Source organism: Equus przewalskii, chromosome 4 (assembly GCF_037783145.1).
Source record: "Equus przewalskii isolate Varuska chromosome 4, EquPr2, whole genome shotgun sequence".
NCBI classification, from domain to species: Eukaryota; Metazoa; Chordata; class Mammalia; order Perissodactyla; family Equidae; genus Equus; species Equus przewalskii.
The window spans coordinates 3,911,508-3,925,833 of NC_091834.1; the positions used below are offsets into that span (position 1 = coordinate 3,911,508).

Genomic DNA, 14,326 nt, shown 5'->3' on the forward strand with positions numbered 1-14,326 from the left:
GGGGGAGGGCAGACCCAACCAAGCGTGGGAAGTACACCCGATAATGAAAGGGAGAACGTTCTGTGGGAGGAACGTTCACAACACACATCAACAAAGAAAGTACTGCACTGTCTGTTATCAGTGAATTTCATTTTAACTCATTTATTGACTTAACAATTAGTTTCGCTAAAAAGCTAAAAAGAAAGCAAAGCAAATAGCTTGATACACAGTACCTAGGAGTACACTAAAAGTAAGTTGTGACAACTTTTAATAACAATTATTGAGTCAAAATATATCACTTAGAATTAATATACATACATGTGTATGTTAATATATATAATATATCCATAATATACTGTATATATACATAATATACATTTAGATATATGGATATATACATAATACACATATAGATATATACATAATATACATTTAGATACATGGATATATAAATCTATATATCTCACCAAACAATTTATCTTCACAAAAGTGGAAAAAACAGTTGGGAGTCTGGAGACAGGACTTCGGTTCTACCATTAGCCAGACGTATTAGCTTGGGGAGAGTAACTTAACCTCTCTAACTCGGGCTTACTCATCTGTTACATAAAGATGCCAACTCCTCTAAGTATCTCCTTGCAGGACTGCAGTGAGGAGCAATGACATCATGGGTAAGTACTTCAAAGTGCTATACAAACGCAAATTGTTATCATTACTATTATTCATGCTCAGTACAGGAGGAAATAATATGATAAGCAGAATCTTCTGATCCATTTGAATTGTTTCTCAGGTGAAAGGTAGAATTTCAGATAGATTTAAAAACTCAGATTGCTCAAATTTTTCTTTCCTTAAAAATTTCACGTAGAGCCAGCCCTGATGGGCCAGGGGTTAAAGTTCAGCACAGTGTGCTGTGCTGGTGACCCACATAAAACAAGAACTCACAACCAAAACATACAACTATGTACCAGGGCTTTGGGAAGGAAAAAAGAGAGAGAGAGGAAGATTGGCAACAGACATTAGCTCATAGCGAATCTTACCTAGAAAAAAAAAATTCATGTAAAAAAGTACTTTTATAAAAAGTCTAAGTTTCCTATCCTTTATAAAAATCACAGCATTTTCTTGTGTTAAAAAAAACTTTACATTTCTCTTAAGGGAAACAAAAGAAAAAATAAACAAGTGGGAGTTCATCAGACTAAAGAGCTTCTGCAAGGCAAAAGAAACCAGAATCAAAACAAAGAGACAACCCACCAACTGGGAGAAAATATTTGCAAATCATCTATCTGAGAAGGGGTAATCTCCATAATATATAAGGAACTCACACAGCTGAACAATAAAAAAACAAACCACTTGCCCAAAAAATGGGCAGATATGAACATTTTTCCAAAAAGATATACAGATGGCCAATAGACATATGAAAAGATTTCAAATTCACTAATCATCAGGGAAATGCAAATCAAAACTACACTAAGACACCACCTGATGCCTGTTAAAATGGCTATAATAACTAAGACTAAAAATAACAAATGTTGGAGAGGGTGTGGAGAGAAGGGAACCCTCACACACTGCTGGTGGGAACGCAAACTGGTGCAGCCACTATGGAAAACAGTATGGAGATTTCTCAAAAAACTAAACCTAGGGGCCGGCCTGGTGGCACAGTGGTTAAGTGCGCACGTTCCGCTTCAGCAGCCTGGGGTCCAGATGCCAGGTGCAGACATGGCACCACTTGACAAGCCATGCTGTGGTAGGCGTCCCACATATAAAGTAGAGCAAGATGGGCATGGATGTTAGCTCAGGGCCAGACTTTCTCAGCAAAAAGAGAAGGATTGGTGGCAGATGTTAGCTCAGGGCTAATCTTCCTCAAAAAAAAAAAAAAAAACTAAACTGAAAATAGAACTACCATAGATCCAGCTATCCCACTACTGGGTATTTATCCAAACAACTTGAAATCAACAATTCAAAGTAACATATGCACCCCTATGTTCATTGCAGCACTATTCACAATAGCCAAGATGTGGAAACAATGCACATGCCCATCAACCAATGACTGGATAAAGAAGATGTGGTATATATATATACCATGGAATACTACTCAGCCATATCAAAGGACAAAATCATCCCATTTGCAATAACATGGAAGGACCTGGAGGGAATCATGCTAAGCGAAATAAGCCAGACTGAGAAAGACAAACACCACATGATTTCACTCATATATGGAATATAAACAAACACATGGACAAAGAAAACAGTTCAGTGGTTACCAGGGGAAGGGGGATGGCAGGTGGGCAAAGGGGGCGACAGGGAGCACTTATGTGGTGACAGTCAAGAAATAACGTACAACTGAAATCTCACTTTGATGTAAACTATTATGAACGCAGTAAGGAAAAACAAACAAAAAAACTTTACATTTGTCTTATAAAGTGCTCAGCTGATTACAGACAGAAAAATCACTTTGACAAATGATAAAGTTAATTCTCATATCAGGACCCACAGAATGGAGGCTGTCCCAGTGGCAAATCTAAGCTGGAGTCTAAGCCTGCACTTAGAGGAAACACCTGTCAAGGAATCCTACCACACACGAACCACAGTCCTCCAACCCGCGTGGCTGGCTTATTCACCCTAGACATAGGCCCTCCCCACCTTGTAAGGAAACCCCCCACCTCCTGGCCAGGTCCACCCAGTTTCCACGTTACCCTTCTAACGCTCAACAGAACCCGCTCCCGCCCCAAACCCCGGGGAAGACCATTCCACGGCCTGGTAGGGAGGACTCCCCGTCCACGGACTGTTCTCCCTCGAATAAAGGTCCACAAACTCGGCACTAAATCGTTTCAGTGCTGTCATTTGACACAAATAATTCACAAAGAAATGCTAACTTACTGAAAGCACAGAAGACTCAGATTAGACAGTTTTGAGAGGAATGAATGCAGAACACAACACGACTCTTTGGGATACAAATTAGAGGACATGTTTTCTTTTCAAAAAGTAGTCAAGGACAACAAATCTTCTTGATCATAGAATGCCAAAGGCTTTAAAAATTCTTTGCTATGTTACACAAAATTCATTATATTGAACTGAAATTCATTTCACAGGCTATTAACAGGTTTTAAGTCACCGAAATACATAAACACTGTCAGTGCTTCCTCGACAATAAGTTTTTCCTGTGTGTAGATAAGAAAGCAAGGCTCTGATTAGAATTAGAAACAATGTAAACAGCCAACTTCAGACCATTTACAGCACCGCACCTGGAATCCTAGGGTAATCGAGTTATGGTATGTTATGGCAAATTGAGGCAACAGGCACAAAGCAATGTGTTTACTGAAATGACATAGTTATCACCCTCTCAATATCCTACAAATAATATCAAACAAAAAGCGCAGATTCATTTCTGGTGCAATCAATGCTTAAACGACACGCAGAATTATTGAACAGAAAGGGTGGGGAGCACAAGGACAAAAGGTGACTAAATTGATGCCTGTGAAACATGAAACCGTATCCGAAGCATGTTAGAGGATCTTAAATGTTCCTTTCCCATTCCTTAAGGCAAGAAACAAAATATACTTTCAAAATGTGGCCTCCTTCTCCTCTGTCTCAATCAATTATGCCAAAAGGAAAGCTTGCTTTCAAAGTATAACCAATAAAGAAAATAGAGACACGCCCATCTTTGTAGGTCCTGGATAGAAAGGATGGGTAACGAGGAAAAAAGCGCCGTCTTTCACGTCTGACTTCACTTCTGGTTCCAACTTTTACCCTACTGAACTCTGGAACCTTTCAAAAGTCACTTATTATCGAGACTCACTTTCTCCATCTGTAAAATGAGAGGTCTGGGCCATACCTGGGAGAGGCCGCCCCTTCCACCTCTACAATTCTAACAATATTTGGCTGCACCAGAAAGTCAGCTTACACCGTCCCCTCTACCGTGGCCTTGGCCGTGGGTGGCCCCTCCCAGGTTCCACCCCCTCAGGAAGTTCTCAGCTAAAGAGCTCAGAGCCAGCCACATTCCCTAGGCTGAGTTAGCAAGGGATGAGCAAAGTATTTTCCACCTGACAACAGCAAAGTTAAACCACTAGGAGAACGTGCAGTTTTCACAGGTTTATCAGGCAGACGGGGATTTATCAGAGCACAAAACATTTCAGAAGAGATTTCATGACAAATCGGATACAAACAGCCGTCAGACTTCCAACCTTATAATAAGGTTTCAGGTAAGACTTGCAAGGGCCTCTACTTAAAGCAATCTTTAAAGTCATATTTAACAAACACTTTGAATGTCCACTGTCTAAATTCTAGCTCTCCAGGTGCGGAGGGCAATGTGACCCCTGACCTCCAAAGACTCAAAATCCTTTAGGGGAAGAAAAATCATAAGCAACCAGATTTTGGCATAATGTATGTTTACAGAACTGTCCACTATGAATACTGAAAATCGTAGTCTTTAGAATAAGGCATTTCCAAAATGACCAGCCCAGTTCCTGAGGTGGTAAGGAACACTCTTCCTTCCAAGCTGAGTGGTTCACACTGACAAAGTCCCGTGGCCCACAGGGTCAGTGATGCTGAAAAGGGTCATAAGCTTCTGGATGCAGCCAACAAGTCACAAGGCCCTGATGTCAACAGAGAGGGTAAGAGAGAGCACAAAATTCACCAGGGAGGTTACTGGAACCCCTGATTCACTTACGAAAGAATATGCAGAAGGGCATTCACCAAGCTGCCCTGGACGGCAGCCTTGCCAATCCTTTGTGAGAAAAAGCTAAACGACAAGAAAACAAATCAACAATGGGGGCTTTCACAAGGGAGCCAGGCCCAGGCCACTGCCGAGGTCAGACCCTATTCAGCCCGTCTCCTGACAGCGTCACAGCAGGTTCAGAGCGAAGGCCTCGAGACAGCCCCAAAACGTCAACCAACAGAATCATGACGTTCAAACGAACTTTGAGATCCCTGAGTTCAATTCAGCGTATTTAAGGATACCAGAAAGTATGCAGTAAATTATAAAAGCACATCAAAAGAAAGGATATAATTGAATCGGTTATCAGGAAAAACCACATTACCAGGAAAACCACATGGCCACAAGAGATTTAGAATATTTTTAGATAACTACTTCCCAACTTGGCACCTTTGTCATCCTTTCTAAGCCTTAGTTTCCTTGTCTGGTGCTACTCACTGGGTTACTGGACAAAACGCACGTCATCCTGAGCCCAGGGTCTGGTACACCCGAGTGAGCCCTCAGTCGTAAGCCTCCATTTTATTAGGCTCTAAACACTGTTTAGGAAGGGTTAGTGCAATACATAGTCCATTTTGAAATTTCTGCAGTAATAAGTGTGGGGGCTGAGGGCAACAGCACGAAGAAACCAAAACGGAATAAACTCTGGAATATGTTCTTGTCCTTCTATTTGAACAAAAGAAGCCCGGTCTGGCTGGAATTCACACGACTCGTAAAATAAATACAAACCCACGCTTCTCCACAGGCACCCTGTGCAACCCCAGGTGCTCCTGCGGCCTTACGACACACCTGGATTCACAGCCGGCTCTCCAAAACCTGGATGGTGTCCTGGGTCTGAAAATAATCCTCCCCCGCTTCATCCTCCCCACTGCCCCCCAGGGAGCAGAAGGGTGCAAACCCACCGTACTAACAGTGACACAAGGACCACCAGCACCTCCCCAGAGCATGAGCCCCACTCGCCCAGGTTCTCTGGCTCAAAGGACAACTTTCCCACAGTGGGAAGAGGCAAAACAGGAAGCGAGGTCAGCGTCAGATCAATGTCCCCTAGAGCATTTTGGTGTCTTCCAGCTCCTACCCAAGTGACTCGACTCATGTCAGAACTCTTCACCTCCCCTTCTGCTGCTCAAAACAGGTTATCAAGGAAGGATCTGATCTCCAGCACGACTGATAAGGAAGGAGCAACTGTGACTCCGTGACTCCTCCCTCGAGTGTTTCCAAGCCGGCTGAGGACAACTCCTTAAACCCGTGACTCTCGATGCTGACTGCACGTGAGAACTCCCTGTGGAGCTCGTGGAGCTGCCAGACCACACCTGGGGCTACGGAATGGAAACGCCAGGCGGGGCTCCTCAGGTGGTACATACGAGATGCACAGGCAGGGCTGGGGACCACCGCTCTGCATAAGTCCTCAGCACAAGGGTTAGACAAGCATTTAGCAAGAACCAAGGCACTCGCTGGTACCCCCGAATTCACGCTAGCCTGACAGCTGCCAGCCATGAAGCCCACTCTTCCTCGTCGTCCCGAGCTCCAAGTTAGGGAGGGGGTACAGCCCCCAGACGGCTACACAGTGTAGGACCAGGAAGACACAGCTAAAGACAAAGTCTGATGGGTCACAGACCTGTACTGTACGCAGTCCAGCTGAGTCACAAATTCAACTCTATACTCCCAGGAAGCCAAGCCAAAAAAAGGAGGAAACACAATCAGCGATGACTCACGTGGTCCACACTAACCCACAGCAGCCTGCACGTGATGGGTGCTCAATAAAGATTTACTGAACGAATACACGAAGAACAGGAGCTTAAACCCCCCATCACTCTTTACTGGGGTAGAGCTAACAGTTTTTGAAAAGATCTGCTGGGAATCAAATTATGGGAGAAGCACAGTAACCAAAGGACAGTGAGACAGAAATCATCAAAGGGCATCTCCACTAACTCTACTAATTATGGAAATAATTGAAAAGCCTCAGGGAATACTCGAGTAGTTGACCTCTGTGGTGGTAAAGACTATAAGACGCCTACTGTAAAGTCTAGTCTCCCCTTTCTCCTTAGTAACAGAACCCCAGCTTTACTTAGGGTACCTGTGCGCCAGCTAAATGACTATATTTTCCAGCCTTGCAGCTAGAGATGCCATACTGTGATGCTCTAGCCAACGTGATACAAGCAAGAGCGTCACACAGTGCTTCCCAGAGTCTCCTTAAGGGAAAGAAAGGCATTCTCCTTGATTCTTCCTGCATCCTGTTGTCTGGAGCCATCCTGAGCCAGGAGTATGAGGGCCTCCTCCTAAGACTGGCACAGAGAACCAGAAGGACTTCAGGGGCCACCATAACAAGCCTGGACTTTCCAACTGTGGATCTCCCAAAACTAATCCTGACACAAGGACCATAACCAAAACACAGCCTTCCTAATCCAGATGTGGCCACAGTAAGCAGCTCACATGGCTATCATTTATCATTTACTAAGCACTTACTATGTGCCAGGCACTTTATATACATTCCTTAGCTCATGTGATGCTCCCAACACTCCCATGAGGTAGATATTATGCTGTTACAGGGAATCTAAGAGACTCACAGAGTTTAATAGTTTGCATAAAGGCAAAAAGCTTGTAACAGCTGGACCTGGAGATCTGACCCACGCTGATGAGACTCCAAAGCCTGTGCTCTTTCCACTAATCATGTCAGATAAGCAAGGAAACGTCAGCAAATGTATCCCGAACACCACCTAGGTTCTAAAGTCACAGCATACGGCCAGCAGCTATGGTGTCCCTGACAAGCCTCGCCTTTTTTGCCTTCAACAATGTCTTTTTTTTCCTTTTCAAAGTAAGAAGCAGTTAGTAGACAAGAAATACTAGTTCCCTTATAAATAACTGCCCTTTGAATTTTACATGGAGAAGATTTCAAATGATGTGGCTACGCTGTTTAATTGCTGAATTGTTCTCATTTAAAGTGACACAGAAAAGAACCAACAACAAATAATAAATTAGTTCTGCATTTCAGTCATATAAATGGAAAACATACATGGGACCTTAAGATATTTTCTTTCCCCTGAAATGGTGTCTTTGAGTTCATGCAGCATGTAACTACCCAGCATTTTATCCTTCCTGCTGGGAAGAACTGTCAGTCTAGTCTCATGAAGACACACCTTCAGGGAGGGGACCAAAGCATCTAGTGTGCCAGGGCCTTCCCCAGCTTCAGCAAAGGCCAGCACCCTGGGACCCCCTCAGTCCCAAGGAAACCTGGATGGTAATCACTCTACAGCCTCAAGGTACCATAGAAATGCACAGCTACAGCTTCATTAAAATGGGGGCAGTTTATACTAAATTGGAGATGAGCAGTATTATAAAGTATGATTTTAAGCTATTGGGGCACCTAAGCAAAAAGAAATTATAAAGCTCTCATAATCATGCTTATCCAAGAGAATGCTGCCAATAACATCAAAGTTTAAGTCCAATTCTTCATTGTGATGATATTCAATACGCGCACAGCATTCATTCACCCAGGTTAAAAATGGGCTCCGAACAGCACGCACACATTATGCACAATGAACATTTCGTCTATATATAAAATTGAGACACTGTATCAGGAAAGAATGAGAAAGGAATCAACTTTCATCCAAGAATTTTAAAGTATCTTTTGTCTGTGAAATGGCAGAAAAGTCTAATTTTGATGTTTCGGTTTTGTGGTATCATGACAGGCTAAAACTCTTGCAAGAGTAGAAACAGGAAATCCGGAAGTTGAAGAGGTTGGACAGGGTGCCTGCTAAGGTCCTCTCCAACTTGAACACTCCATGACTCAAGTCACCACTGTGTGACCCCTTTACAGGCGAAGGAAGTCAGCCCAGGCTTCCATGACATTCCAAGGGTCCAGCTCTGGCTGGTTATGGAGCCTGGATGGTTAACCTTAATTACGCTTAGAAACACTCAGAACCAAAAGTGCAGAAGGTCAGCATGGGAAGATAAATGACACATTTCACTTCACGTGGGGTATTTTACTTAGTTTAGTTCCTAAACAGTTAAATTGGCCTCAAGTTTAAAAAAAGGACTTTGAAACAACAACAATCACAGAGAGACAGACATTAGATTGGTGGTTACCAGAGGGGAAGGAGGAGGGTGAAAGGGGTGATTAGGCACATGTGTGGCGATGGATGGTACTTAGTCTTTGGGTAGTGAACATGATGTAATCCACACAGAAACTGAAATGTAATGATGCACACCTGAAATTTATATAGCGTTATAAACCAATGTTGCTGCAATGAAAAATATATATATAACAAGAAATTTAAAAAGGACTTTGAGTCTAGAAACTCTTTAAGCTGTCATTAATTACTTCAGCCATACAATAGCACGATACTCTGAACATATATATAGTACTTCTTTTCAAGAACTCCCTAAACAAGCCAAAGGAATGAACACAGTAACTTGAAAAGAGAACAAACAACTTTGTGGTTTGAAGGACCCTCAAATAGAGAAAGCAACTTTGAAAACAAATTACTGCTGTCGGCTGCTAGTGGTACCAACATCACCAGCATCTGCCCAGTTTAAGGAGCACCAGGAACAAGGAAGGCAGTTGGTGTTTCTTTACTCTCATAACTGAGAGAGATTACAAAAGAGCACAGAAGTCGACAGGCATTTACTGTCCCATCAGTATGTTACTGTCCCTTCATCAGGGAAGGCCCCCAAACTAGATAAACATGAAAATCTGCTGCCATCAAGGGGAAAGAGGAACCGTTCCAGGTAGCAGGTGCACACCGAGTTGTTTTTCAATCATGCTTTTGAAGTTATGCTGATCCATCGATGTGCCAGCCCTGTCTGTGCCTCCATCACCCGTGGTACTGACCATTCACAACCAACAGCTTTAGGGGTGCAATTTATGGCTGTGATGCTGACCACGGCTTGCCGATCCACACCACTCTACCATGGCTTCACTGGTACCGTTTTCTAAGAAGAGGGAGCAGCATGTAAATTCTGCGCAGGGCCAGGGCAGCCGTGCTGCGGGACCCCAGGCACATCACTAAAATCTACCAGGCTCTGCCTCCTGTTTTCCTCATCCGTGGAATGGGGTTAATAACCTCACATATTTTATGTCTATAAAATCAAACCAGCAATACATAAAAAAAAAACCTGAAAGAGCTTTGTAAATTATAAAGTTATAATACATTATTTAAGCAGCTGAGTCGGGAAAAGACTCCATACCTCTGACCTAACAAAACCGACCCTGGGGATATATGACTTCATACATAATCTGACGCAAAAATCTGTTAATAAAATATTTAAACACACAATAAACGGTGATTAAATTCAAAAGACGAGTAGAGGAAGGCACTATAAATTATAGATAGGGAGAAGTCTTCAGCGTTACAGCAGTTAGAATGGTATATTACTTTAACCTTATACTGGAAATCACAGGGGTGTTTTTTTCAATGCCAATTTCACACAAGCCCTGACATGCCTTCAGGATAAAGGTGCTCATTAACCATAAATTATGTGCACAGTTCACTTCCCCAATAACACTTCAATGAAAACACTTCTTAACTTGTATGCATTTCCATCTAAAAGGCCCAGATCAAGACAGCCGTCCAGCTACAGCCATGTTCTTATTTACATAAAAAGAGTAGAACGGAATGGAAAAACCCACTATATCCACAGCTATCTACCCCTACAAAGAAAAAGCAGAACGAAACAACTAAATTCAATGCAAATAGTACTTTTCCAAACACAGACAACAGGTTCTTAAAAATCTCCTCCATTACCCAAACTCACAAATACCCAAAGTAACATAATATTCTTTTCAAACAAACACATGACCATGAGTGTGTCAACTAAAGCACCACCCAAACCCTCGGATGGAATGCTTCCAGTGAAATATCTTCACACGCTTATAACTGGGCTAGTTGAAAAATTAAATTTTGCAATATGAAATTTGTACACTTTAGAATTGTAAGTGAAAAAGGGTATGAGAAATACACAAAGTAATTTCCTCTTAGAGACTTGCAGAAATTCTCACAGCAGGAAAGCCTGCAGAATGTAATGAAAAAATCTTTGAAAATCGTGACTATTTTCAGTTGACTTAAAACATTTTTAACTGAAGTCACTCTCTCTTAAATTATTATTTTAAACAAGCACACTTGCCCTAAATTTCTTCTCCAACAGACCTATTTTCTTGCAATAAAATCAGACTATTGTGGGATATCGGTAACGTTTTAAGATTACATAACTTCTTCCTAAGGTATATCGACGTCTGAGACTAAAAACCAGTGTAACTGAAAGTAGAAATCGAACCACTAGAGATCCATTTTTAACAAAGACGGAAATTACCTCTTAATTTTCAGAAAGCTGTATCTCAGGTATAACCTTTTCACTAAATTAACCATAACTATCAAATAGCAAACACTTCATGCTAAGCCAAAGCAAACCAGGTGCATCATATTATAACACGCAGAGAACAACCTGCAGTAAAAGCAGAGAGAAGAACTAAACAACTTCTTAAAGGTTAACTTTTCTCGTTCTCCGTATTTTCCAAGTTCAATTGAGAAGAGATGCATCAGACTCTGGAGCCCCCGGAAGCGTAGTTATCTCAACCACCAGGACCATAAGGAGTTCTATACGAGGGGGAAGACACCTATCTAAACACCTGTCTTGAAAAGCCTGCAATAACACCCAATTTAAGAAACAAACCCCCACAAGACTCAAGAAAGCAGCGGCTCCACGACCCCCACCCCACCTTGCTCCACTCTGTTGCTTTCCAGTTCCACTCGGGGCTTAACTCTCCAGGTAAAAGGGGGGAAGAAACCTGTTGAAAGGAATTTTTAGAAGATAAACCCTCTAGATGAAGCAGAAATAAGTTGCTCTAAGGGAGCCGTTCATTCACACACAACCAGAAGAAGATGCACCCACACGTACTGCGCTCAGTGGAGACGCAGCCTGGTGGTCTGCAGAGAGGACGGGAGGTAAGATAAACCAGGGACGGCTGCTCTCCCAGGGGAAGCAAGTGACACGGCTCCTCACCCAGGCGGCCTCGGAGATGCGGGCTCCGCGCCTCGCGACCGGCGGCGAGTCAGACGAACCCCTGCCACTCACGAGCGCAGCCTCTCCAGGAGGAGGCAGGCGCGCGACCGGGAATGCCGCCCACAGCCCGCTGCGCGTCGCCGCGGACTCCACACGGCCCGGGCCGCGGCCTGCGGACGGCTCCCGAGCGGAGGAGGAAGCCAGCGGAGCCGGGGAAGGGCACCGCGGCCGGCGGGCGGGGGAAGCGCGGGCTGAGCGGGCGCGGGGGCGGGGTGGGCGCACGGGCGGACCTGGGCTTGGGGTTGGGGGCGGGGGCGGGCGCGGGCTAACCCGGCGTGTGGGTCGGGATCGGGGGCGAGGTGGGCGCGCGGGCTGACCTGGGCTTGGGGTTGGGGGCGGGGGCGGGGGCGGGCGCGCGCTAACCCGGCGTGGGGGTCGGGATCGGGGCAAGGTGGGCGCGCGGGCTAACCCAGCGCGAGGGCGGGTGGGCGCGCGAGGTAACCCAGCCCGAGGGCGGGGTGGGCGTGCGGGCTGATCCGGCGTCGGGGGTGGGGTGGGCGTGGGGAGGTGCGGGCTAACCCGGCGCGGGGGACTGGATGGGCGTGCGGGCTGACCCGGCGCGGGGGTGCGGGATGGGCGCGCAGGCTAACCTTGGGTCGGGGCGCGGGCTGACTGGCGCGGGGGCCGAGGTGGGGGCCGGGGTGGGCGCACGCTGGCTAACCTGGGGTGCGGGCGCGCGGGCTGACCTGGCGCGGGGGCGGGGTGGGCGCGCGGGCTGACCTGGCGCGGGGGGCGGGCGGATGCGCGCCGCTGCCGCTGCTCCTCGGCTGCAGGGCCCAGCGCCCCCGCACAGCGGGAGGGGCCGCGGCGGCCGGCGCCCGGGTTCCTCCGCGCCCGGGCCCGCCGCGCCGGCTTGGCCGAGGGCGCCAGCAGCTGCAGGCAGCGCTCCAGCGCTCGCCGCCTGACCATCCTCGGGGCGAGCCGCCGCCGATCGCAGCCCCTCAGGCGCCCGCAGGCCGCGGCTAGGGTTGCTGCCTGTCGCCCGACCCCTCCTCCATTGTGACCTTCGAATGTGGCGGCCCCACCAGCGTCAGCTCCGCTCCGGCCGCCGCTCCGGCCTCGGCCAAGATGGCCACCCCCGCGGCCCCCTCGCCGAGCCATGTTGGTCAAGGAGGCGCCGCGGGCCAGCCCTTAGCCCCCGCCGGGCCCGCGCCTCTTGCACCCTCTGCAGGAGCCCTTCTGAAGTCACCTGGGTTACCCTGTTTCCAGCCAGAAGGCGGCCTTCAGAGGACAGGAACGCATTCCCGCACACCAGCCATAATTGCCACGGCTGAATGGGATCTGGGCTCCCGGGGCCCGCGCAGTCGCCGCAGACAAGTGCTGGCGGCAGCATGCTCACCACCTAGGGCTCCCTGAGCCCGGGGGCCAAGCATCCGAACTGGAATTCCAACTGTGTGCAGTAGGTAGTGAATATTAACGAAGGCACTGCCTTGCCACAGTGGGCTTATGACCTCTTAAGATGCTGTCACAGCCTCCTGGTACACAGAATCCTCATCGAAATTTGTTTCCTTTTGAATCTCAGCATGATGACTTAAGAGCATAAAATTGTGATGCTGAGTTTCTCCCAGATTTTCTTTTTAAACTGCAGGATGCATTTAGCTGTTTCAAGAAGTAATTTAAGCATAGACAGATCGAAATAGAATTCAACAATGAGTGGTTGGGCAAAAAGAGTTCTCTGTAAGAGTCCTCGGATGTGTCCATGAGCCAGAAACGTCCTCTGGGACCGGCGTGGGGGGATACATTGGGAAAACACACACACAGGCCCCAAACGCGGATACGACTGCTAGAAAATGCAAATCAAACTATTCTGCAGTTTGAAAGTGAACGTGCCGTGTGTACTGTAGGAATGTAAAGAAGATTATGTCGGGTGTGGACTTTACCCCTTCAGGCTGGATTGTTGCGGAACCTTATTGACTTAAGGGTGATTAAGAGCTGCTTGACCTGGGTGGGGCCGAGACTGCCTCGCTGAGTGGTACCTGGGGTGCAACGAAGAGAATAAACAGCGCTACAAACCCAAAGGGTAAAATTTAAGTTACTGCTCAGTTCTGCACAGGGCTCTTGGCTAAGGGAACTTTAAAAAGATGCCCTTTGTTCCCCTCACCCCAATTCTCTATTATGAAGATGTTCAAATATACAGAAAACAGGTATGCCTTTTTGCTAGACCGTTTGAATAAGTTGCATACATCAAAATACCCCTAAATGCAGTCGTGCGTCGCATACCGACGTTTCGATTAACGACGGACGCATATACCAGGTGGTCCCATGAGATTAGTACCATCCAGCTAGGTGTGTAGTAGGTTATCCCCTCTAAGTTTGCGTAAGTCCTCAATGATATTCGCCTAGTGACGAAATCGCCTGTCTCATTTCTCAGAATGTTTCTCCTTGACTAAAGCAGGACGGTACTTCAGCTTCCTTTTTTTAAGAATAAGGACATTTGCTTCAGAAGGACAATACAATTACCTAAGAAAATCCCTCAATACCATTTAATATTCAGTCCATCTTCAAGTTTGATTGTCCTCAAAATATCTTTTATAACCTTTTTTTCTCAACTAAGATACCGTCCAGCCTCATGTATTGCATTTGCTCACT

The 14,326-nt window shown here is 46.1% G+C and overlaps 1 protein-coding gene across 11 annotated transcripts in view; it reads right to left on the reverse strand.

Annotated features, from left to right (window-relative positions):
- NAPEPLD (N-acyl phosphatidylethanolamine phospholipase D) overlaps positions 1-13,131 on the reverse strand; it is a 39,753-nt gene extending 26,622 nt beyond the window's left edge. Inside the window, exons 1-2 of one of the 11 annotated variants that reach the window (XM_070617044.1) lie at positions 12,095-12,508; positions 11,678-12,002 (exon numbers count right to left, since the gene is read on the reverse strand). Coding sequence is in view for 2 of the 11 variants with exons in the window: in XM_070617043.1 (XP_070473144.1) it covers positions 12,399-12,646 (248 nt within the window). In the remaining 9 variants the exon portion in view is untranslated. Of the gene's footprint in view, positions 1-446; positions 578-11,566; positions 12,818-12,926 lie in introns of those variants that run through there. The other 10 variants (XM_008508606.2, XM_008508600.2, XM_070617043.1 and 7 more) reach the window with 10 other exon arrangements.
- Between the last annotated feature and the right edge of the window lie 1,195 nt (positions 13,132-14,326).